The sequence below is a fragment of the Malaclemys terrapin genome, chromosome 17 (assembly GCF_027887155.1).
Source record: "Malaclemys terrapin pileata isolate rMalTer1 chromosome 17, rMalTer1.hap1, whole genome shotgun sequence".
Lineage (NCBI taxonomy): Eukaryota > Metazoa > Chordata > Testudines > Emydidae > Malaclemys > Malaclemys terrapin.
Genome location: NC_071521.1, coordinates 16,770,433 through 16,793,335, shown reverse-complemented (window position 1 = coordinate 16,793,335; position 22,903 = coordinate 16,770,433). Strand labels below are relative to the sequence as shown.

The 22,903-nt window shown below is 50.3% G+C and overlaps 1 protein-coding gene across 3 annotated transcripts in view; it reads right to left on the bottom strand.

Moving 5' to 3' along the window:
* The window catches only part of ASTN2 (astrotactin 2), a 657,219-nt gene that overhangs the window by 34,461 nt on the left and 599,855 nt on the right, over nucleotides 1-22,903 (bottom strand). For all 3 annotated transcript variants that reach the window (XM_054007154.1, XM_054007156.1, XM_054007155.1), the window contains 2 exons: nucleotides 7,502-7,602; nucleotides 4,527-4,710 (listed from right to left, as the gene is read on the bottom strand). In XM_054007154.1, coding sequence (XP_053863129.1) covers nucleotides 4,527-4,710; nucleotides 7,502-7,602 — 285 coding nt within the window. The remainder of the gene's footprint in view (nucleotides 1-4,526; nucleotides 4,711-7,501; nucleotides 7,603-22,903) is intronic.

Genomic DNA, 22,903 nt, shown 5'->3' with positions numbered 1-22,903 from the left:
GAGCCACCAAAGCGTAGCTGCTTCTTCCCCACCCCGTCCCCACATGCTGCCATCTCCACTCCTCCTCGCCTGCCACATTGCACTTTGTGGCCAGCTGTTTTAAACTTGGTGCCAGCCTGGCCCTGGTCCTGTTTGCCATGAAAGTGAAGGATTTAAGAGGTCGATGCGGCAATAAAAATGACGGAAGGGATGAAAAGTAATGGCCCTCTGCTGCCATTTTCTCCTCTTGTATCTTGTGTTACTGGGGCCCGAAGAGAGATGGGAAGGTGTGATTTCTAGGGCTGTTGGAAGGGCTCACGCATGGATAAAGGCACTGTCATAAGGGAGTGTGGTACAGTGGTTAGAGTAGCAGACTTGGACTCCTGGATTCTATTCTCCGTGCTGGCAGGGAGCGTGCGAGAGCTGGGTGTCTTGCATTGGCTACTTCCAGCTCTGACCCAGATCAGTTGTGCACCGCATGGTGCGTCACTTCACCCTTCCCTGTCTCAGTTTGCTCATCTACATTGGGAATACAATACTCACCTTGATCCCAGGGCTGCCGTGGGACCTAGATAACTGCTTACAAAGCACTTTGACATGCTAGGATGAAAGGCACTAGAAAAGTACAACACAGGATTACAGAGCAGACAGGGAACAACAGCTGTGCTGGAGTGGAGCAGGGTCTCGCCCCAGGACTCTGACGGGAGGTGGGGGAGAGGTCAATGCCTGGTTGTCTTGTTCTCTTGTGGGGTTTTTTTGCTATAAATTCAGATTTTTCCACCCAAGTGATAATTGACCCAGGTCTGTCAGGCTCTCAGATGGGAGGATAGAGAGTCCAGCACTCCAAGCCCGGCTATCACAACCTCTCATCTGTACATCATATTCCCTCCTGTTACCATAAGGCAGCTGCTGGTGGAGACGCCTGCATTTAAAAGGATCTTCTCCTGCTGCTGCTGTCAGCAGGGCCCCGTTACTTGCTTTAAGAAAAGGAGGGGCTTAAAGCCACATGCTGATGTCACATCCTGACCTGATGAGCACGGGGGTGGGGACAATTTAACCATGTCTATTTCCTCCACCTCCCTCTGAGAGTCAGACACTGTCGCGATGGCCACAACAACCCCCAAAATCCAGGCAGTTGTTAAAAGAAGAGCCTGTGATATAAAGCATTATCACTGCCCAACACGAGCCCAGGAAGGATCGAACGAATGCATAGTAGCATCTGGCCTTTATTGGTCTAGACAGATTCTTCTCTTCAGTTGGAACAAATTTTTGCTGTAAATTTGGAGAAAGCATCTCTTTTTGCGTGTGTTGGGGTTATATGGGGTTTGTTAGAGGAGACTAGCAGGATGAAGCAAACCAGGAGCCAAGTCTCTGACCACAGCAAGTCCTGGTCTAGGGCCACCTATGAGCTAAGTTTTTTAATGTCTCCTTAATGTAAACCTTCTGTTTGAGACATCTGGTTGTCAGTGTGTCTTCTCGCGAGCAGCTGTTTGCAGTAACCTGTGGCTTTCATGGAAACTGGGCCCTCGAGGACTCCAGAATGATGTATTTATTACACAGAGGCAATAGACTCCCCTCTTGTCACTAAGTTTTATGAGTGAACATTTACGGTGGATCCGAGGCTCATCTGATAAACATTTCAAGGTATGAAAATGAATGACCTCCTGGGAACAAGAACAGCCTGTCAATTAAAAACTCATTACGAGATGTTCCCTTGGAAAATCCTCAGTCGCCTCTCCCGCTGTCGGGGGCTCCCTCGCTGTCAGAGCAACCTGAGAAATGAGGCTGGAGGACAGACCTTCGTTCTTGTCAAGAGACTAGAACTGCTTGCAAGCAGCAGGGGTATTTTTAGAAGCTTCCCCATGGCGCGGAGATGCTGGTTACTCAGATGCATGAGGGGCTGCTGAAAGTTCAACCAGAGATCCCTGCCTCTGTGTGGAAGGACAACTGCGGAATCCATGGACGTCTCTAGACATTGCTTTCTGTATAACGGTGCGTCAAGGACACACTGGAGAGCACTTTCCAAATCTCCTTGCTGGACATGGAGAGACAAGTTTGCCTGGCTTGTATTTTCCTGCTGGATAATGCCCTCAAATAGGTGCATCGTCACTCAGCTTCCAGAGATGCCCAAGTAACAGAGGGAATTACCAGGGAAACATAAAGAAAGCCGACGGTCCCATGGATTTGTACAGAGAGAGACGACTTGAAATGAGAAACAACTTGCAGTGCCATCAAGAAGAGGGGAAGAGAGTGGCTGCACATCAGAGGTTAATGAGCTATCAAAAAAATTACGACCAAGATCACCTCTGTAGGAGGGCCAGTCTCAGGCTAACTTGGATTGATGTCTAGGAGGGTCGTAAATTGTTGCAAGAAATTGTGGCATGGAGTCAGGAATGGATCCCTGCTTGTGCCCAATATGCAGGGTGGGCAAAAAAAAAGTATAATCTATTGGTATTATGTGTTTATTGTGGTTAATTGCTCCCCCCACCATCTGTACCTCCCAATTCTCTCTCTCTGCTTCTTTCTAGCACTCAGAGAAAAGGTCGTTTCTGAAACGGACTGCTGACAACATGGCATTTGTAAAACATCTCTAAGCATGTTGGCCGAATCTAGAATCCTGAGGGAGCTTCATGACACTTGCTGAATGTTCTTTGTGAGGAGTTATAGTAGCAGCTCATGACCGGTGGCCAAAAGGTCATAATAAGACACCTTGTCCAGGAAACAACCCATCTTATTCTCCCAGTGCTCTGACACGGCATACTCCATGTATGCTCTATTCCACAGTTGCAGTCTCTCCGAACCTTCATGTTCACCAGTAATATACATTTGCAAATACCCCAAAATGATATTGGGGGGGGGGGGTTACTGCTGGAACCGTTGTTCTTCATAATCTCAGAGTTCTCCAGCTGCTAAACCCCATTCTCAGCATGGAATTAAGGATAAGGGAACACGGGTTTGTAACATACATTTTCTTCCATAGCCTGGACATGCTTCAGTTTGCAGCATGGTTTTAGTGCGCACTGCATTTAGAATTTGGGCAGGCCACTGTAATGCCATTGTATTGTTTTGGGTGGGAGGGAGAGAAATCTAAACTCTTTAAGAGTATTTATAACTTGTAAAGTGCCCAGTAACCATGGTGAGGGGCAACGTATCAATATGTCACAATAGGCTGATTAGACAGACAGACTATACATCTCATCTGTCTGTCTCTTCATCAATCAGATGAGAGAGAGAGAGAGAGGATTAATTCACTAGGGAGTTAGGAGATATTGTGCTGCAAAGTCAGTCTAGCACATGCTGATAATTCATTCACCAAACCCTAAGGAGATATCACCAGGGTAGAACTACAGAGTAAAAGAAAAAAAATCTGCTGGTTGTGTGACACGTAAACAAATGGAAGTTTTATCTCCACTCTCTCATGGCGTCAAGACATGTGAACCTTCTCCCCTGCCCCTTAAATAAACAAGAGCTACATGAGGCCCTCATGTCTTGTGCCTCCAAAATAAAGGGGAGGGGGGAAGAGCCTTTTTAAGGCCTTCACATCTGTAGTGGGCTGGTGGGCTATAGCTGGGTTCATGGTTTAGCTGAAGCGGCAACTCCAGCATTCACTTTAGCCTCAGTTAATGTTACTGCTGTTAAAAACCAGAACACAAGCCAAGATGATCCCTGTGGGACAGCCACTTTCACTCCAGAGATCTCAGAACAACAGGACAGGCTCTAAGTGGTAAACTTCTCAAGAACACCCGCCATAGAGCTGGGTAGGGATTTTCAAAAAAATGTGTTTGTTAGTCAAAAAAGGCTGAATTGTCAAAATCCCAAAGAGGCTTCCTCTGACAGTGCCCCGGTATGGTGCTCTGCTGCTCGAGCTGCTCTCCTTCATCCCCTGGACTTTTTCTACCTACCAACGCTACAGCTGTTAGAGGGTGTGCTGATTGAGGGAGAATCCTTTATCCCTCTGGATACATCGTTAGGGTAAACTGTCCCTTTATTATTCTAGTACTTAGTTCTCCAAACACCTGATACAATGCACCTCAGTCCTAATTTGCATCACTCTCTGTACTTCCACATTGATTCATTCATCTAATCAGTGTATACCGTGATAATGCTGAAAATATCAGAGCACATTTGAATCCTGGAGGAGTAACAGTCTCTGCCACGAAGACTCTCCAATGGAAAAAAGACTGGGGGTCAGTGCTAATTTATAACAGCTTTGACAGTTCACCTCAGTCCTAATTTATAGCACTGGGTCCACACAGCTTTACCAGTTCACTTAGGCCCAGATCCTAATTTGCAGCACTGCCTGTTATTCCCAGGACTGGTCTCCCAATCACTTCAATCCTAAATTACTGCACCCTTTATCCCACTCCAGGGCAGATGATGGGGTTAGTTGGTGAGGTTTACAAAGCGCTACCTCTCTGGTATTAGGGGATCATCAGGGTCATCTGAATGGCCACCTAAACAGGAGGCACTCAGCAGTGTAGGACACTAGGCCACTCTAATGGGGTGGGATGGACTAACCCCAAAGGATTATGGGAAAGCACAGCTACCTGGGCCCCAGTTCATCCTCACTGCGCCAGACAAAGTCTCCAAACTTCTCGTAGTGCGAGTTGTAGTGGTGCTGGACTCGGAAGAGCATGGACGCGGAGACCTCCATCAGCGTGTTGTAGGCAGTCTGCTGCTCCTTCCCACTGGTGTAGCCATTGTAGAGGTTGTAGATTTTGTCAGCTATTTCTGAAAAGGAGCAGGGGGAGGAGGAGTTTACAAGGGAATGGAAGGCACAGGGAGTGCGGGAAGGAAAAACCAGCCAGTGGGGCTGACGTTGGGGGACTGGGGTGGCTGTCTCACCCACAGCAGCTTGGAAGTTGGCTTTGGAGCACAGCCATCTATCTGGGCAGCTGTACCAGACTGAGGCCCCAATCCTGCTAGTGGCCCCACATGGCTGGAACCCAGAGTCCCCACAGAGCCCCAGTGACTTCAACAACTCCATGTGGGTGCAGGGAGTCTGCCCCTGCAGAACCCTTTGCAGGATCAGGGCTTGACACCTCAACTGTGCCAACCAATGCCTGCCACCTCCCATTCAATGGTGCACTCTCTAAACCTCTGTATCCAGCCCCAGTCAGCCAAAACTCCGCAGCTGCTGAGTGGGAGCTGGGGAATAGTAATGCACAGAGGGAAGGAGACGCTAGAATACCAGGCACAAAAGCCTAAAGTACCTGTACTGCTAACCTATACCTCCAGAGCTGGGAAGCACCGCTGTAGAGGGAACTGCTATCTCAAACATTAGGCACTATGGGCCTGATTTTCAAGAGCTCAGCTCTCCATCAGAGTACATCTTCACTGCAGAATTAACCCAGGCTCTTACTTGGGTGTTGCCCCTAACATCCCCATACAGAGCCCTCTCGCGCGAGTTGGCTGGTGTTTTCAAAGCAGGCTCTCTGGCTTGCCTGGGGTAAAGCTCAGGTGCTGTTTTCTGTCGGGCTCGTCATCTGCCCACTCTGCGGCAAGAACACCGGCTAAACACTCGAGTGCTGCCAGCCCTCCAGTGCTTTCCCACCAATGCCCCAAGTCCTCCCACAATTCGCTGGGAAAGCATCAAAGAGCGTCTCAGCTTACAGCAGCACAAAAGAAGCCCCCAGAAGTCCGAAGCGACACATATATGGGGGCGTGCAGCGGCAGTGAGGGTGCAGTTACTCAGGGCACAGGTGCCGACTTTCATTTTTCTGGGTGTGTGCTCCATCCCCCTTCTGCCCACCGCCCCCACTCCGCCTCTTCCCCCAAGGCCACACCCTTGCTCCGCCTCTTCCCACCACCGCTCCGCCTCCTCCCCCAGTGCCCCGCCCTTGCTCCACCTCTTTCTGCCCCCACTCCGCCCTCTCCCTCCTGTGCCTCCCGCCTGCTGCCGAACAGCTGATTGGCAGGTGGCTGGTGGGTGCTGAACACTCACTATTTTTTTTCAGGGCTGGAGCACCCCCAGAGTCGGTACCTATGACTCAGGGGTGGCTTTGCCATGTGGTGCTCTCACCAGGGGGAGGCTAACTAGGTGCCGATCACCCACGTTAACTCCAAAGACACACCCTGAATCACCTAAATAAGGGTGACTTGTCACAAGGGCTTAGAATGTTGTGTGCATGCTGAGAGTTGAGCTCTTTGGGAAATTGGGCCCCATGGGGGGGATTGCAGGTGGGGGGGGAATATGAGAGGATTTGGGGTGTTATTTTTCCCCGTGAACATTATCAATAATAAGAAAAGCAAGTTAGGCAGAAATGCAGAGAGTCGTCATTAAAAATAACATGAGCATAATCCCTGGCTCTTATCTCGCACTTTTCATTAGTAGATCACAAAGTGCTTTCCAAAGGAGGTCGGTATCATTGTCTCCTTTTTACAGATGGGGTTTCTGGCAGAGCCCCTCAACCTTTTTTGAATAAAAAGGGTTTCTTTCTTTGGTGTTGGGGGAAAATGGCCTTCCCCCCCCCCCCCGGAAAGGAGGAGGGGGAGATGCAGAACCCCCCCCCCCCCTCCCTGACACTTATATTGGATACATATAAGTGTAGCTCCAAGCCAGGTCCCTTTGTACAGTAACACAGTGGTTTTCAACCTGGGGCCCGCAGACTATGTCTAAGGGCTGGTCTACACTGGGGGGGGGGTGGAATCAATCTAAGATATGCAGCTGAAGTCGAAGTATCTTAGATCGAATTACCTGGGGTCCACACAGCGCGGGATCGACGGCCGCGGCTCCCCCGTCGACTGCGCTACCACGCCGCTCGCTCTGGTGGAGTGCCGGAGTCGACGGTGAGCGCGTTCGGGGATCGATAGATCGCGTCTTAACAAGACGCGATCTATCGATCCCGGATAAATCGATAGCTACCCACCGATACGGCGGGTAGTGAAGACGTACCCTAAGATTTCCAAAGGGGTCCGTGCCTCTAGTCAAAATTTTATAAGGGTCCGTAAATGGAAAAAAGGTGGCAAACCCCTGCAGTAACAGATCACACACATGAGACAGACTGTGAGCTTTTTGATCATGCATGCACTCTGCATGTCCCTGTTTGGCTCTTCATTCTCTTACTGCTGTTCAGAACAGTCGGGCTATTCCAGCTTCATCCCTTGTTCTTTCTCTCTCAGGGCTTGTCTACCCAGGGACACCCAAGAAAGTGAATCCAAATTATTTTTTAAAGTGGATTAGTTAAACCAAATTAAATCCCCGTGTCGATGCTGTCATTCAAATGAATTAAGCAAAAATCGAATGTAGGCCACTTTAATACTGAATTTCAATTAACTTTCGCAAGTGTCCTCGTGTAGACAAGTCCTCACTCTCCTTTAAAGTCTCCTTCAGTATCTCTTTCCCCTTCCCTTACTGTTGTTTCTTTTCTTTTCTCTCTCCTCATCTCCGCTGCATCATTGGTAGCATGGCAATCAGCCATGTCTCTGAGGACAATGGACAAAGGAAGTGGGAAAAAGGAGAGATTAACCAGAGAGCTCTCCCAGGTCTGGGAGCACGGGAATGAGGAGATTGAACTCTTACCTTCTGCCTTGCTGTCATCCACCAGTGGGCAGGCTGTTCTCAGGGTGACTGAGCTCAGCTCTGAATGCCTCCCTCGGGTGTCCACGGCATAGAGGGTAAATCTGGAAGGCAGAGAGAATGTTAGCCGCCACCCCAGCTCCACGACGGTACATGGACAAGGCTCCAAAAGAGCAATGAACTGTTCGGTCCAAGTTCGCTGTGTCCACTTCTGGCAGCTTGAGTGGGCGAGAAGAGAACAGTAGAATTTATAATGAAGAGGACAAAGAAGGAAAGCTGCCAGGGACTCACTGCATCTGTGCAAAGGCACTACTGTCTGTGGGGCTGCCTTGTCCTGCTCACTGCATCTACACAAGGGCACTGGAGAGCTGTCCCGCTGCACTGCAGCTGTATAAAGCCACTGTCATCTAGGGGGGCTGCTTCCCACTAGCTTCTGCAAGTACACTGCCTCTACCTCCAACCTTAAGTAACAGAGGTTGTAATTCCTCTCTTAAATGCCCAAACAGGTGGCAGCAGCAGCTTGCATGCATCCTTTGAATAGACCCGGAGGTTGTCTTTTCTCCATTCTCTAGCCAGAGAGGGGCTGGGAACAGCTGAGAGTGTTGATTTCACACTTAAAACTAATGGAGAGCATCTGACAGGAAAATACGGCCCTTGTGCTTGGAAGAATCTTTGATCAAACAGACCCTGGGCCTTTTTTTTTTTTTTTGGCTTTGAGCAACGAGTGTCCTGATCAGAGGTTTACAGCGTAAAACACAGAGAGCGTCTTATCAGCTGGGGATCGGGTAAATCCCAGCATAATCCTCCGCGCGGCTCCCAGTGGGCATCTTTCCATATTTATCCACTCAGAGCCAGGCGGTGCAACGCACGTCTCCTGGGCTGGCTTTGACAAAGTGCAGGAGCTTACCTGGCCGCCTTGGAGGTCTGAGACACCCAGTGACGGGGCACCCGCGGACTGAAGCCAGATCGGGCCCCTAAATAGCACAGCCCAGCTTATTATCTTAACGTCAAACCCAACGGCTCTCGGGAGAGAGTGAAAATTGTTCTTTTAAAAGCTGTTGCAGCTTAAGTGGGATCCGGACTGCGCTGTGTGTTCTCTTCGCTGTGGTCCAAGTCCATAGCATCCTTGGCTGTGTCAGAAGTAACATCCCCACGGACGGGCTCGCTACCATACGGGCACATCTAGATCGCAGCTGAAGGGGCAATTTCCAGCCTGGGCGGATGTACAGGCACGAGCTGTGATTGAGCTAGTGTGCTGCAAATAGCAGCGTAGCTGCGGTGGCACAGGCGGCGGGACAGGCTGGTGACCTGAATACATACCAGGGGTCTCAGATAGGCTAAGCATGCTGCTCTGGCCACGCTGCTCTGACTAGCCACACCGCCCTGGCCACGCTTCTCTGACTAGCCACACCGCCCTGGCCATGCTGCTCTGGCTAGCCACGCCGTCCTGGCCACGCTTCTCTGACTAGCCACACCGCCCTGGCCATGCTGCTCTGGCTAGCCACGCCGCCCTGGCCACGCTGCTCTGACTAGCCACGCCGCCCTGGCCACGCTGCTCTGACTAGCCACGCCGTCCTGGCCACGCTTCTCTGACTAGCCACGCCGCCCTGGCCACGCTGCTCTGACTAGCCACGCCGTCCTGGCCACGCTTCTCTGACTAGCCACGCCGCCCTGGCCACGCTGCTCTGACTAGCCACGCCGTCCTGGCCACGCTGCTCTGACTAGCCACGCCGTCCTGGCCACGCTTCTCTGACTAGCCACGCCGCCCTGGCCACGCTTCTCTGACTAGCCACGCCATCCTGGCCACGCTTCTCTGACTAGCCACGCCGCCCTGGCCATGCTGCTCTGACTAGCCACGCCGCCCTGGCCACGCTGCTCTGGTCACACTGCTTTGACTAGCCACACCGCCCTGGCCACGCTGCTCTGACTTGCCACGCCGCCCTGGCCACGCTGCTCTGGCTAGCCATGCCACCCTGGCCACGCTGCTCTGGCTAGCCACCTGGCCATGGCCACGCTGCTCTGACTAGCCACGCCGCCCTGGTCATGTTGCTACTTGTAGTGTCCAAGCTCAATCACGGTTAGCACATGTACATCTGCCTGGACTGGGAATGTAAACCTCCAGCTACAGCATGTACGCACCCACCCATACATGGGGGGGAGGGATAGCTCAGTAGTTTGAGCATTGGTCTGGTAAACCCAGGATTGTAAATTCAAACCTTGAGGGGGCCACTTAGGGATCTGGGGCAAAATCAGTACTTGGTCCTGCTAGTGAAGGCAAGGGGCTGGACTCAATGACCTTTCAAGGTCCCTTCCAGTTCTAGGAGATAGGATATCTCCATTAATTTAATTTAACATATGAACTGGCTTCTGCTCTTTTCCACACACTGGCCTTGTCTGGGATTAGCCCCAATTCAGCCATTGAGGGCCATCAAGTCCTGCCCACCTCCAGATAGACAAGGAAAGCTGCCATTTGCACCAAGGCAGCTAACAGTGTTTCCAAGCAAGGGATACGCTCCATCAGTGGAAGCAGTGTCCTTTCTTAACTATATCTGGGGTCTGCATGGGCGCAGTTCTGGCTATACATTGCCAAGGAGTCTGCCTGCCCACAGGGACAGTTGCCATTTTGCGAAGCTCAGCTGATGCAGCATGTCACGGAGGAGAAGCCCAGGCTGTGCTCTCTCACAGAGATACTGCTTTTACCCTTTTACTGTGGTCCCTTAATCCAAACCTGAAGTTGTTTAGACTGGGAGCGTCACAGCATATGAAAAACCCATTGCAGCCCATAGGAACAATGAGGCCTATTTTATAGTGGGGTGAACTGGGACACTTGCAGGTTGAGCGACTTGCAGTGAGGCGGTGGTAAAACCAGCAATGGAACCCAGGAGTCCTGACTCCCCGTCCCCTGCTCTAATTGCTGGACAACACTCCTCCTTCTCCACAAACAGCTTCACACAAAGGTGACAAGCTGCAAAAAGAGCTAATGACACATTTCTCCCGCCAGCTGATTTTCAGGGCAATCCTGGCGTCGTTTGTTTCTGCGCGTGGTATTTTTTATTTTTGTAATGTGCGAACACAAGTTAATCCCTAACCTCTGCCCCAGCTGTAGCCGTTCAGTCAGTCAAGCTCCAATCCGTGCCACAGCATTTTCCTTTAAAGCCGAGAGGTTTTATCAGCACGTAATTGCAGCACTTTGTAATTAGTGCCCACATAATCTCTTCGACGGCAGGGGAGGTCAGAAGGTGGCGTCTCTGCCTGGAAGAGTGTTTAAAATATTTCAGCAGCGTTGGATGATGTCAAAGGCTCAGACCAGCACCTTGCTCACCCTGACACAACGGGAAAGTTATTCAGTCACCAGTTCCAGGAATGCTGGCAGGCCTGGGTTAATTAAGAAAAGGTACACAGCCTTCTGGACCCTGGTTTATTAGAGCAGGGTTCCCTCAGTACTATGCGGCAATGGGCAGTGGGCCTTATGTCCAGCACAGTCTAACCTGGCTCTGGTTAACTGGGTCACAATAAAAAAAACTAAACTATTCATGTCCACTAAGCCAGTGGTTCTCAAACTCGGGCTGCCGCTTGTTCAGGGAAAGCCCCTGGCGGGCCGGGCCGGTTTGTTTACCTGCCGCGTCCGCAGCTTCGGCCGATCGCAGCTCCCAGTGGCCGCAGTTCGCCGCTCCAGGCCAATGGCGGCTGCGGGAAGCGGCATGGGCCGAGGGATGTACTGGCCGCCACTTCCCGCAGCCCCCATTGGCCTGGAGCGGCGAACCGTGGCCATTAGGAGCTGTGATCGGCCGAACCTGCAGACGCGGCAGGTAAACAAACCGGCCCGGCCTGCCAGGGGCTTCCCCATAACAAGCGGCGGCCCGAGTTTGAGAGCCACTGGACTAAGCCACAACCCTCCTGTCTTTCAAGGAGGTTCTGAAATCTCACCTCAGGAATCGCAGGGAGTATCCTGGTCATAATGAGCCCAACCCATAAAGGACTTGATGCTTGCTCCCCTTGAAATCCCTCGCAGCCTCCGAGGAGGAAAGGTTGGAACCTGCCGTGCCGCTTTTTGCCTGGCTTTGTGTTCCACCACCTGTTTCTTACCCCCTGTACACATTAGTGCAGGGGTGGCCAACCTGTGGCTCCGGAGCCACATGTGGCTCTTCAGAAGTTAATACGCAGCTCCATGTATAGGCACCGACTCCGGGGCTGGAGCTACAGGCGCCAACTTTCCAGTGTGCCGTGGGGTGCTCACTGCTCAACCCCTGGCTCTGCCACAGGCCCTACCTCCACTCCCCCCCTTCCTGCACCCTCCCCTGAGCCTGTCATGCCCTCGCTCCTCCCCCCGTCCCAGGGCCTCCTGCACACCACAAAACAGCTGATCGGGAGGTGCGGGGAGGGAGGGGGAGGCACTGATCAGCAGGGCTGCCGGTGGGTGGGAGGTGCTGGGAGTGTGGCGGGAAGCTGATACGGGGCTTGGCTGATCAAGGGGCCCATAAAAGCGGCCGCCCAGCCAGGCAGCGGTACAGCTGCGAGCAGCGGCAGCCAACAGGGCGGCTAACAGGGGAGTTTGAGAGGGAGTTTGCAGGGGGAGGCAGGAGGGCGGGGCGTGTCGCGTGCTCCGTGGCCCCAGGTGCTGTGGGCAGAAACCGCAGCAGCCATGAGCCAAGCAGCAGCAGCAGACGGAATGCAGATGGCTGCATGTGGAAGCTGTGGTATGTATATAGTCCTAGCAGGAGACCCGGAACAAAGGTATGTGTGTATGAAGTGTCGCCTTATAGCGTTACTGGAGGAAAAGATTAAGGGGCTGGAGATGCAGGTAGAGACCCTGGTGGAGTTTAGGCGGGGGTTTGAGCAGCTGATGGAGGATGGGCAAGGCGGGGCTGAAGGGGAAGGCTCTAGGGTGCAGGAGGAGGCAGTAGTAGATGACAGCGAGAGGGGAATGGAAGGAGGAGATCCAGGGAAGTGGAGGCATGTGACTGTGAGAAGTAGGCCAAGGAAAAGGAGGGCCAGTGAGGGGGGAATAGAACTCAGGAATAGGTTTGAGTGTTTGGAGAACGAGGTAGAGGGGCAGCAGGTGATGACTGAAGGTGGGAGGGTGAGGAAGAAGAGAAGAGCGGCTAGTCCGAGAGAGAGGGGGGAGGAGTTGATGGAGACAGCACCAATTATGGGCCACCAGAGGATACAGGAAGGCATAAGGGGGAGCATAAGGGAAGATAGGAGCAGACACAGGTCAGGACTAGAGGGATCGGAGACTAGATTACTAGATCGCACTGTTGCCAGGCGACGGCAGGTGTATGTAATTGGAGACTCTTTACTGAGGAGATTGGACAGGCCTGTGACCAGGGCGGACCCGGAGAACAGAAGGGTGTGCTGTCTACCGGGCGCAAAGATACGCGATGTGGACCTGCGGTTGAAAAGGATCCTGAAAGGAGCAGGTAAGAACCCCTTGATAATCCTTCATGTGGGAACGAATGACACGACTAGGTTCTCGTTAGAGAGAATCAAGGGAGATTATGCCAGGCTGGGGAAGACTCTCAAGGAGATTGAGGCTCAGGTTATCTTTAGTGGGATTCTGCCTGTTCCGAGGGAAGGGCAGCAAAGGGCTGATAGGATTGCGAGGATAAATAGTTGGCTAAGGGAGTGGTGCTATAAGGAGGGCTTTGGGATGTATGGCCACTGGGAGGCTTTCGGGGACAGACACCTGTTCTCGCGGGATGGGCTTCACCTGAGTAGGGAAGGAAATAGACTTCTGGGAGGGAGGCTGGCTCATCTTATCAAAAGAGCTTTAAACTAGGAAGTTTGGGGAGATGGTTGGGAGATGCACAGTTAATCTCCACGCCAGTTTCCGGTATTGAAAAGCTGAGTGTAATAAGAGGAGACATAGCCGGGGAAATGAGATTGGACATAGGAGGGACAGGGGGGACGAACACAAAGAGGAGCGCAACATACAGTGCTAGTAATGGGAGACAGGCTAAACAACATATATTAGGCTGTTTGTACACCAATGCGAGAAGCCTAGGTAATAAAATGGAGGAATTGGAGCTCTTGGTCCGAGAATTGAAACCGGATATCGTAGGAATAACTGAAACGTGGTGGAATGGCAGTCACGACTGGAACGCAGGTATGGAGGGGTATGCGCTGTTTAGGAAAGACCGGGATAAGGTAAAGGGGGGGGGGTGGCATTGTATGTCAATAGTGAATTAAGCTGTGAAGAAATAATAGTGGATGGAATAGATAATACAGAGTCCGTCTGGGCGATACTCAAGCTGGGTAAAAGTACTACTAGAGCCTCTCCGGGGATAGTGCTTGGGGTGTGCTATAGACCGCCGGGATCGACCCAGGATATGGATAAGGAATTGTTTAATGTATTAAGGGAGGTAAATACTAATAGAAACTGTGTAATTATGGGGGACTTTAACTTCCCGGATATCGATTGGGGAACAAACGCTAGTAGCAATAATAGGGCTCAGATGTTCCTAGATGTGCTTGCGGATCAATTCCTTTATCAAGTGGTAGCTGAGCCGACGAGGGGGGAGGCCATTTTAGATTTGATTCTGGTAAGTAGTGAGGACCTTGTTGAGGAAGTGGTAGTGGGGGACAACTTGGGCTCCAGTGATCATGAGCTAATTCGCTTTAAACTAAATGGAAAGAGTACCAGAATTAAGTCAAAGACTAGGGTTTATAATTTTAAAAAGGCCAATTTTAACAAATTAAGGGGACTGGTAAGGGAAGTGGATTGGGCAAACGTATTAAGGGACCTAAAGGCAGAAGAAGCCTGGGATTACTTTAAGTTAAAGATGCAAGAGCTGTCAGAGGCCTGTATCCCCAAAAAGGGAAAAAGATTACTAAGCAAGAGACTTAGACCGAGCTGGATGAGCGACCGGCTGAAAGGGGCGATTAGGAAAAAACAGAAAGCGTACAAAGAGTGGAAGAGGGGAGGGATCAGTAAGGAAACTTACCTTAGCGAAGTTAGAGAATGTAGAGATAGAGTGAGAAAGGCCAAAGGCCGGGAAGAGTTGGACTTAGCGAGGGGAATTAAAAGTAATAGCAAGAGGTTTTACAGCCGTATAAATAGGAAGAAAGCAAAGAAAGAAGAAGTGGGACCGCTGAAGACTATAGCCGGAGAGGAGATTAAAGATAATCTAGGCATGGCGCAATATCTCAATGAATATTTTGCATCGGTGTTTAATGAGGCCAATGAAGGTATTAGGGATACTAGCACCGTTACAGAGGGGCATACGGGATGGGGGATTACCGCATCCGAGGTAGAAACAAAACTAGAACGCCTTAATGGGACTAAGTCGGGTGGACCGGACGATCTTCATCCGAGAATATTGAAGGAATTGGCGCGGGAAATAGCAGGCCCATTAGCGACTATATTTAATGAATCTGTAAACTCGGGGGTAGTCCCGTTAGACTGGAGAATAGCCAATGTGGTTCCTATTTTCAAGAAAGGGAAAAAAAGTGACCCGGGTAACTATAGGCCTGTTAGTTTAACATCAGTAGTGTGCAAGGTGCTGGAGAAGATTCTGAAAGAGAAACTAGTTGAGGACCTTGAAGTTAATGGCAAATGCGATAAATTACAGCATGGTTTTACGAAGGGCAGATCGTGCCAAACGAATCTGATCTCCTTCTTTGAGAAAGTAACGGACTTATTAGATAAGGGAAATGCGGTGGACCTAATTTACCTGGATTTCAGTAAAGCGTTTGATACAGTACCCCATGAGGAACTATTGGTTAAAATGAAAAACATGGGGATCGATATGAAAATCCAGAGGTGGATAGGGAATTGGTTAATGGGGAGAATGCAGCGGGTCGTATTAAAGGGTGAATTGTCGGGTTGGAGGGAGGTTACTAGTGGAGTGCCTCAAGGTTCGGTTTTGGGACCCATCTTATTTAATCTATTTATAACTGACCTCGGGACAGATTGCAAGAGTGGGCTGATAAAGTTTGCGGATGATACGAAGGTGGGAGGAGTTGCAAACTCGGAGGAGGATAGGGATACTCTGCAGGGAGACTTGAATGAGCTTGTGAATTGGAGTATTAGAAATAGGATGAAATTTAATAGTAAAAAGTGTAAGGTGATGCACTTGGGGACGAATAATAACAATTTTAGTTACAAGATGGGGACGCATTGGTTAGAAGTAACGGAAGAGGAGAAGGACCTAGGGGTCCTTGTGGACCGCAGGATGACTATGAGTCGGCAATGTGACGTGGCGGTGAAAAAAGCCAATGCGGTCTTGGGATGTATTAGGCGAGGTATATCTAGTAGAGATAGGGAGGTCCTGCTTCCGTTGTATAAGGCGCTGGTGAGACCTCATTTGGAGTACTGTGTGCAGTTCTGGTCTCCAATGTTTAAAAAAGATGAACTCAAACTGGAACGGGTGCAGAGAAGGGCGACTAAGATGATCAGAGGAATGGAAAACCTGTCGTATGAAAAGAGATTAGAGGAGCTTGGGTTGTTTAGTCTGACAAAGCGAAGGCTGAGGGGGGATATGATTGCTATCTTTAAATATATCAGAGGGGTTAATACAAGGGAGGGAGAGGAATTATTCCAGTTTAGTACTAATGTGGACACGAGAACGAATGGATACAAACTGGCCGGGGGGAAGTTTAGGCTAGAAATTAGACGAAGGTTTCTGACCGTCAGAGGGGTGAAATATTGGAACGGCCTTCCGAGGGAAACGGTGGGGGCGACGGACCTGTCTGGTTTTAAGATTAAGTTGGATAAGTTTATGGAGGGAATGGTTTAATGATAAAACATAGTAGCCAAGGAAAACCAAGCAATGGTACATGAACAACATAATGGCCAACAAGGGTCAGGCTAGAGACTCTTGCCTATATGCTCGGGGTATTACTGATCGCCATATTTGGGGTCGGGAAGGAATTTTCCTCCAGGGTAGATTGGCTGAGCCTCTGGAGGTTTTTCGCCTTCCTCCGCAGCATGGGGCAGGGATCACTAGCAGGAGGGTCTCAGCCGATTGAAGTCACTAAAACACAGGACTGGGGACTTCAACGGTAGAGTACAGGGAAGGGTCTTGCGGCCTGCAGCATGCAGGGGGTCAGACCAGATGATCATAATGGTCCCTTCTGACCTTAATGTCTATGAGTCTATGAGTCTATGAGTCTATGTATTACTGTAGCTCTTTGGCAATGTACATTGGTAAACTCTGGCTCCTTCTCAGGCTCAGGTTAGCCACCCCTGCATTAGGGCATGCCTACACTTGCAGATGTAGAGCACTGGGAGTTAAACCAGCCTTCGGTGACCGCAGCAGGGAAAACGCTGGTGAGTGTTTACACTGTCAGCTGGAAGCACGCTGGCATGGCTACATTAGCAGCTCTTGAAACGCCACAAAGAGCAGTGCATTGTGGGAGCTATCCCAGCGTGCAAGTGGCTGCAACATGCTTTTCAAACGCGGGGGGTTGGGTGTGACAGGGAGTGTGTTGGGTGTATGTGGGGGGAGAGATAGTGGGTTTTTGGGGTGCTGAGAGTGCATCAACATGCTGTCTTGTAAGTTCAGACCCTCCCCTCCCCGCCTCTCTCTCACACACTCCCAGCAAGCGGCATTCCACACTAACGGTTGTTTTGTCCCGGAGCAGATAAGCATGCCGGCTGTCAGAAACGGAGCTTTGAAAGGGGATATCCGCATTCCCACAGCCGATTCCAAAACAATGACAAGAGTGGCCACATGAATTAAAGGGATTATGGGACGTTTCTGGAGGCTGATCAAAGCGCAGTAATGCAACACCTCATCCACACTGACGCTGGGGCGTTTCAGCCAAGGCGCAACCAGCGTTATGCTTCTCGTGGAGGTGGATTCCCAGGAGCGCTCCAGCTGCAGAGTCCAGGCGCTCTACGTGCCTTGCCAGTGTGGACGGGTCAGGAGTTAGGGCGCCTGGGGCTGCTTTAATGCGCTCTAACTTTCAAGTGTAGCCAAGCCCTGCATTAGAGTGTAAACTCAACAGGAATCTCTAACTTGGCTGGGGTGTTTTCCTCAGTTGGGTACAGTGCTGGGCATGGTAGCAGGGCTATAATATGGTAAATAAACAACAGAAGGAAAAGAAGATCTACACAATGGAAGAGGAGAGGAATTGTTCAGGGTGTGGTCCAAGAGGATGCAAATTAGGAACAAAGGAATTAGCTACGAAAAGGCCTTGAGGCTGTATGCCAGGGGGGAAAGACGTCCTGACAATGAGAGCTCAGACTGTGGAATAGTCTTCCAAGGGAAGTAGCGGCAACCACATTTCAGATATTTAGAACTAGGCTGTCCTGAACACTGGAGAATACACTGGAGTTGCTGGGCACAATGGACTCCGTGTGTCCTAACGGAGCATTGCCATCAATACCTCTTGCAATCTGTCACTCACATCACAGCAGCCACCTGTGCTGATTTCAAGGTCCTCCCTCAGGTTAGTTGCTGAGTTTAAGGAGGCCAAAATGTATTTGGGCATTCCTGGGGGGATAAGGCTATGTCACGATATGACACAATAACAAAGGTGGTGACACAGTACCACAGGGCAATGATGAAATGATTTGCTCCTATGGGACATGGAAAGAGAAGAAAGGCCATTATATCACATTGAGCCAAGCTCTGAGTGCTGCAAACACACGGGTGTGGCATCTTTAATGAGCGGCCAGGACCTCACTGTTATGTCTGAAAGATGTCATTTTCTGACACGTTGGCCATTGAGAGGCCTTCACGATGTCCAGAAGTCCCCAAATGCAAAAAGCTCTTGTGTCCGGAACACAATTAGCCAGCCGCTTTAGCCTGTAGGTTCTGTCATGAGACCCTCTGTTAAACTAGGGAATGATTCATTTACTATAGACCGGATGGAAAGCAGCATTTCCACTCTGTGACTTCACATCCTTTGCACGGAGCAAAGGTCACCCCACATCAGCTATTCTGCCATCCAGGTTGTTCAGTTCAGCTGTTAACATTTCCAACCTGTAGCCGTCCAGCTACTGCAATCCATGGTATTTCTGGTCATTCTCAAAGGGAAGTCAGATGTTCTTGAGTTAAAGGGTCAAATTCAGAGCTGAGCCTCAGTAATTCTATTAAAAAATATATGGAGCTATACCTATTTCATAAAACTGGGAGGGACCCTGAAAGGTCATCGAGTCCAGCCCCCTGCCTTCACTAGCAGGACCAAGTACTGATTTTGCCCCAGATCCCTAAGTGGCCCCCTCAAGGATTGAACTCACAACCCTGGGTTTAGCAGGCCAATACTCAAACCACTGAGCTATCCCTCCCACGAGCCTAGAAGGAGCCTACGGCTATGTCTACACTACAGCTTATGTCGGCCTAGCTTATGTTGCTCAGCACGTGTGAATAAATCATCAGAAGTGACACCGCCATACGCGCTGGTGTGGGCAGCATTTTGTCGTCAGGAGAGCTTCTCCCGCCAAACAGCTACTGCTGCTCGTGGGCGCTGGAGTAGTTAAACCAACAAGAGAGCTCTTAGAGCAGCTACATTCGAGAGCTTACAGTGGCACAGCTGGGAACTCTCTCGTGTAGCTGTGCCCTAAATTGGTGTCACTTCCATCTCCTTCCTGGCCCCTCCCAGCATGCACGTCACACCAGAGCTTGCTCCGCACACACAGTGGCTGTGGTGTAGCCAAAGGGGTGATCTGGAAACAAGCGAGTCTAACTGGTGCAACGTTGTGTGGTGATGTGTAATCGATTTAAACTAAACCAAATTCAATCATTCGTTAATAAGTTTAAGAGTGTCCACACATAGGTGGTGGTGGTGACAATTTATCTCAATCTGTTTCTAAACTGATTTAATTAAATCGGTGTCCAAACTGTGTAGACATGCTCAACATTCTCTCCCTTAGATACTGACATGTAAGTATGAGGGATTCTAATGGAGTGTAGGAAACTCTAAATAACACATCACCTTTGGATTTGGCCCAAATTGTGCAACAATTTGGTGCTGGTGAGTGGCTCAGCTTGGGAGCGCGAGGCTCTTTGTTTATTCACAGTCCAAGTACAACATGGGCAGCAGGAACATAAGCTTCTCTACGTGACCCCACCGACAGGCTCCACCTCTTCTTGCAGTTCGAAGGCTGAGAGATTAGTTTGGTCTCCAGACTCATTCAGTCTTTGGCGTCTCTGCTCAGAGACTGCCAATAAGGGTGTGACGAATGCCAACTGGACTGAGATCCAACAGCGCATTACATACACGTTATTGAACGGCCGTCAGGTGGGAATGACTCTGAATCATGATCAGCATAGGGCTTGAGGAGATCTAGTGACCTGGAAGGGAAAGGCTCTGCATCCCAGTGCAAATCGCCTGAGCCATTCAGGCCACGATAGGTGCATACATGCAGCGTAGATTCAATTCTGTTTCCCAGGTTTTCCTTTGTTTTTTTGGCATGGCCAGTAACGCTCACACATCCGCCTGTGATTACAGGGTAAAAAGACCTATGCATGAACATGCCTCACGTCGCCGAAGCGGGTTGCTTTCCCAGATCCTCAGGAAGCAGCAGCTGCCAGTTAATCTTCTGTTCTCGTGCTTTTGAGCTCTCGTCTGTCACTGTGTTGGATCTTGATTTGCAAGGTCCCAGGTGAAGTGTTGGAACTCGGCCTTTTGCCTCCACCTCCAGCTCTCTTTGCTCTGCATGGGGAGTAGCCATTTCCTTCCCTTGTTCACAGTTGGCTCTTACACTCACACTCATCAAGGGGGTTTATATTGAGGCCCTCGATATCCTCAGTAGCGCCTACATTCAGTGCTTGGAAGGGCTGCCCGGCTCAGCACACACCTCAGTGATGGAGAGAATCGCTCTGCAGGTGTGCAGTGCTAGCAAAATAACCACATCTGGTTCTCCGGGAGACCCCAGCAGGAAAGGGAGGGAAGAGATGAAATGAGATGGTGCACTGACCCATTTCCTTGACCTTTATTTTCCCCTTTGGTTCTCTCTCTCTCTTTCCCTTTCTGCTCTCTTTTTTCTGGTCCCTCTTTTAAAAGTTGGCAAATAAATTCAAAAGGTGCAGGACTGACAGGGCTGGAGAGTGAAACTCACTATCCCTAGGGGACAGCAGCAGGGAAAATTTTGCCGGCTGTCCCAGGTCACAGACCTGCTAGGACCACTTCTAGGTGGTCGGTCTTGAAACAAGGGGCCCTTCCTGAACTGGGCCTATGGGCAGTAACTGTGCTGGTGGTTTTTGTGATGCAGTGACTGGCCCGAGGCCCCTAACGTGCGTCACAGAAACCATCCCCATTCACCCTCTCTCTTTTTCTAGCCTACTCTACTTTCTGCATGGACACACCTATGATTGGAAGCAGGAAAACACCCCCTGACCTACAATTTCATTTTCTCCAAGACCGGGTGGCACACCAGAATACCGGAGGCCCACTGGGTAAATGCCACTACTGAGAAGACTGGGCAACTAGAGGACTGAATTTATTTCTGCTATTTAGTGCTGCAAACCCAAGAGACCCTCCGCCATGCTCCTCTCTGCACTTGGCTCTGTGTGTGGGTGTCTTTACACAGGGAAGACACCGCTGCCATCAGTAAAACAGCCCTCCGGCTGCGGTAACCACTGAATTGACGCTTTGTGCATTGCTGGGGGAGCGACAAAGGAGAGTGAACTCGCTGGAAAGTTCATCATGCTCTATCACCGGGGAGCTGTGAACATCAAGGAGTGCATAGAATTGCTTAGGGGGGCAAATGGGAGCTCTGACTAAACTAAAGCTCCCTGAATGAATCTGAGCAAAGGAGAATGTAGGCTGGGTATCAGGAACATTCTCCTAGCCGTGAGGGTTGACTGTGTTGACAGGTGGCATTATAGGATGGGGTAGCAGGGGACTGGACTTGATAACCTGGGAGATCCTCCAGTCCTATGTTCTTGTGCAGTCTGCCAAATGGAGTAGACCCCATTTCTAGATTGGAGATGGTGCTCCCGAATAGAATGTAGGAACCCATCCTGCCGGGGTAGAGCAGGGGCTAGAGGTGACCTTGTAGGTTCTTTCCATCGCTAACGCCTGCATTGGGTCTCGCACAATTGAAGCAAAGCAAAGCAGGAATCAAGAGAAGTGCAAAATGGCGAACCGTCCCTGCCTGCCCCACTAAAAAGCCCACACGGACACCGAGCTCACACACTGGCGGGAGAGGTCCTGTCAGCACTGAAATCTCGAGCTGCTATTACCGTTTTGGGGTAAAGCGTGGGGGGGGGGGCGAATCCTTTCCTGGACAGTTTGGGGTTTTTTTAATGCTTGCGGATATTTGCTTTCCAGGTGCACAGGCAAGACAGTGACAGAAGCACTGTCCAAGAGCTGTGGGACACCAGATATCAGGAGCAGAATCGCGTTCTTCTAACCAGCAACTTGCGCTGAAAAATGAATGCCAATGCAATTCCTGATCGTGATGTGAAGGGAGGCTGGATGCCCACTGAAAACAAATGGAACCTGTGGGACAAGTTGGTGGAAGGACCATCCATGAGGTCATTCTACAGCCCCTCATGCAGGCAGAGGTGCCACGAGAGCCCCTGAGCCCTGGAATCCCCACGAGAACATCACTCTCCCACAGGGAGAGAGCAGCAGGAGCTGCTGAATTCGCTCTGGAGAATTTTAGTAAGTTTGGCCCTGTTCGATTGTCTCTATAGGCAAGGTGACAGAAGGAAGTGTTGCCTAGTAGATAGGGCACTAGATTGGGACTCAAGAGACCAGGGTTCAATTCCTTGCTCTGGGCTTGTGGGTGATCTTGGGCAAGTCTCTTCACTGCCCTGTGCCTCAGTTTCCCTATATATGAAAGGGGGATAATGCTACTGATAATGTACAATTCTTTGAAATCTGAAGATGCAAAGAGACTTTAGAAGAGCTAGGTGTTGTTATTTGTTCTGTTATCAGCCTTGAACCAAGAGCAGATAGAATGAGGGGCATTTTTTGCATGGGGGAGGGGAAGCTGAGGTCCCTGCATGAGAGGAAAAGCAAAGGGATTAAAGGGGCAGGATTTCCATGAAAAACATCAAAAGAGTTTTACAAAACAATTCCCCCAATTTTTGTCATGGAAATTTTAAATTTTTCTCTCTTTTTTTAATGAATGAAAAACCAAAAATTGAAAACAACTGAACAACAAACTATTGTGGGAGAGCTTTTAGTTATTTTTGGAAACTGAAACATTTTCATTTATTTTATTTTTTGGGGGGTGGGGGGAATTTTCAAACTTTTCCATAAGCTCTCGGATGGGATTTTAACTGTGTGTGTGTGTCTGGCTGTATCCCTTTCCTTCCCCGCCCTCCCCCATGCCCTCTAGGGTGCAGACTATGGGCATCTAACAGCAGCTGTTTTCTATGGGCACTGAGGAGGACAGATGGCACAAAAGCTGTCAGGAGCGCTCCCAGCGCAGGGCAATCAGTGGTGATGGTTGACCGGGAGCAGTGTCAATATGGGCTTTGAACTACACCAGTCCCTGGGTGG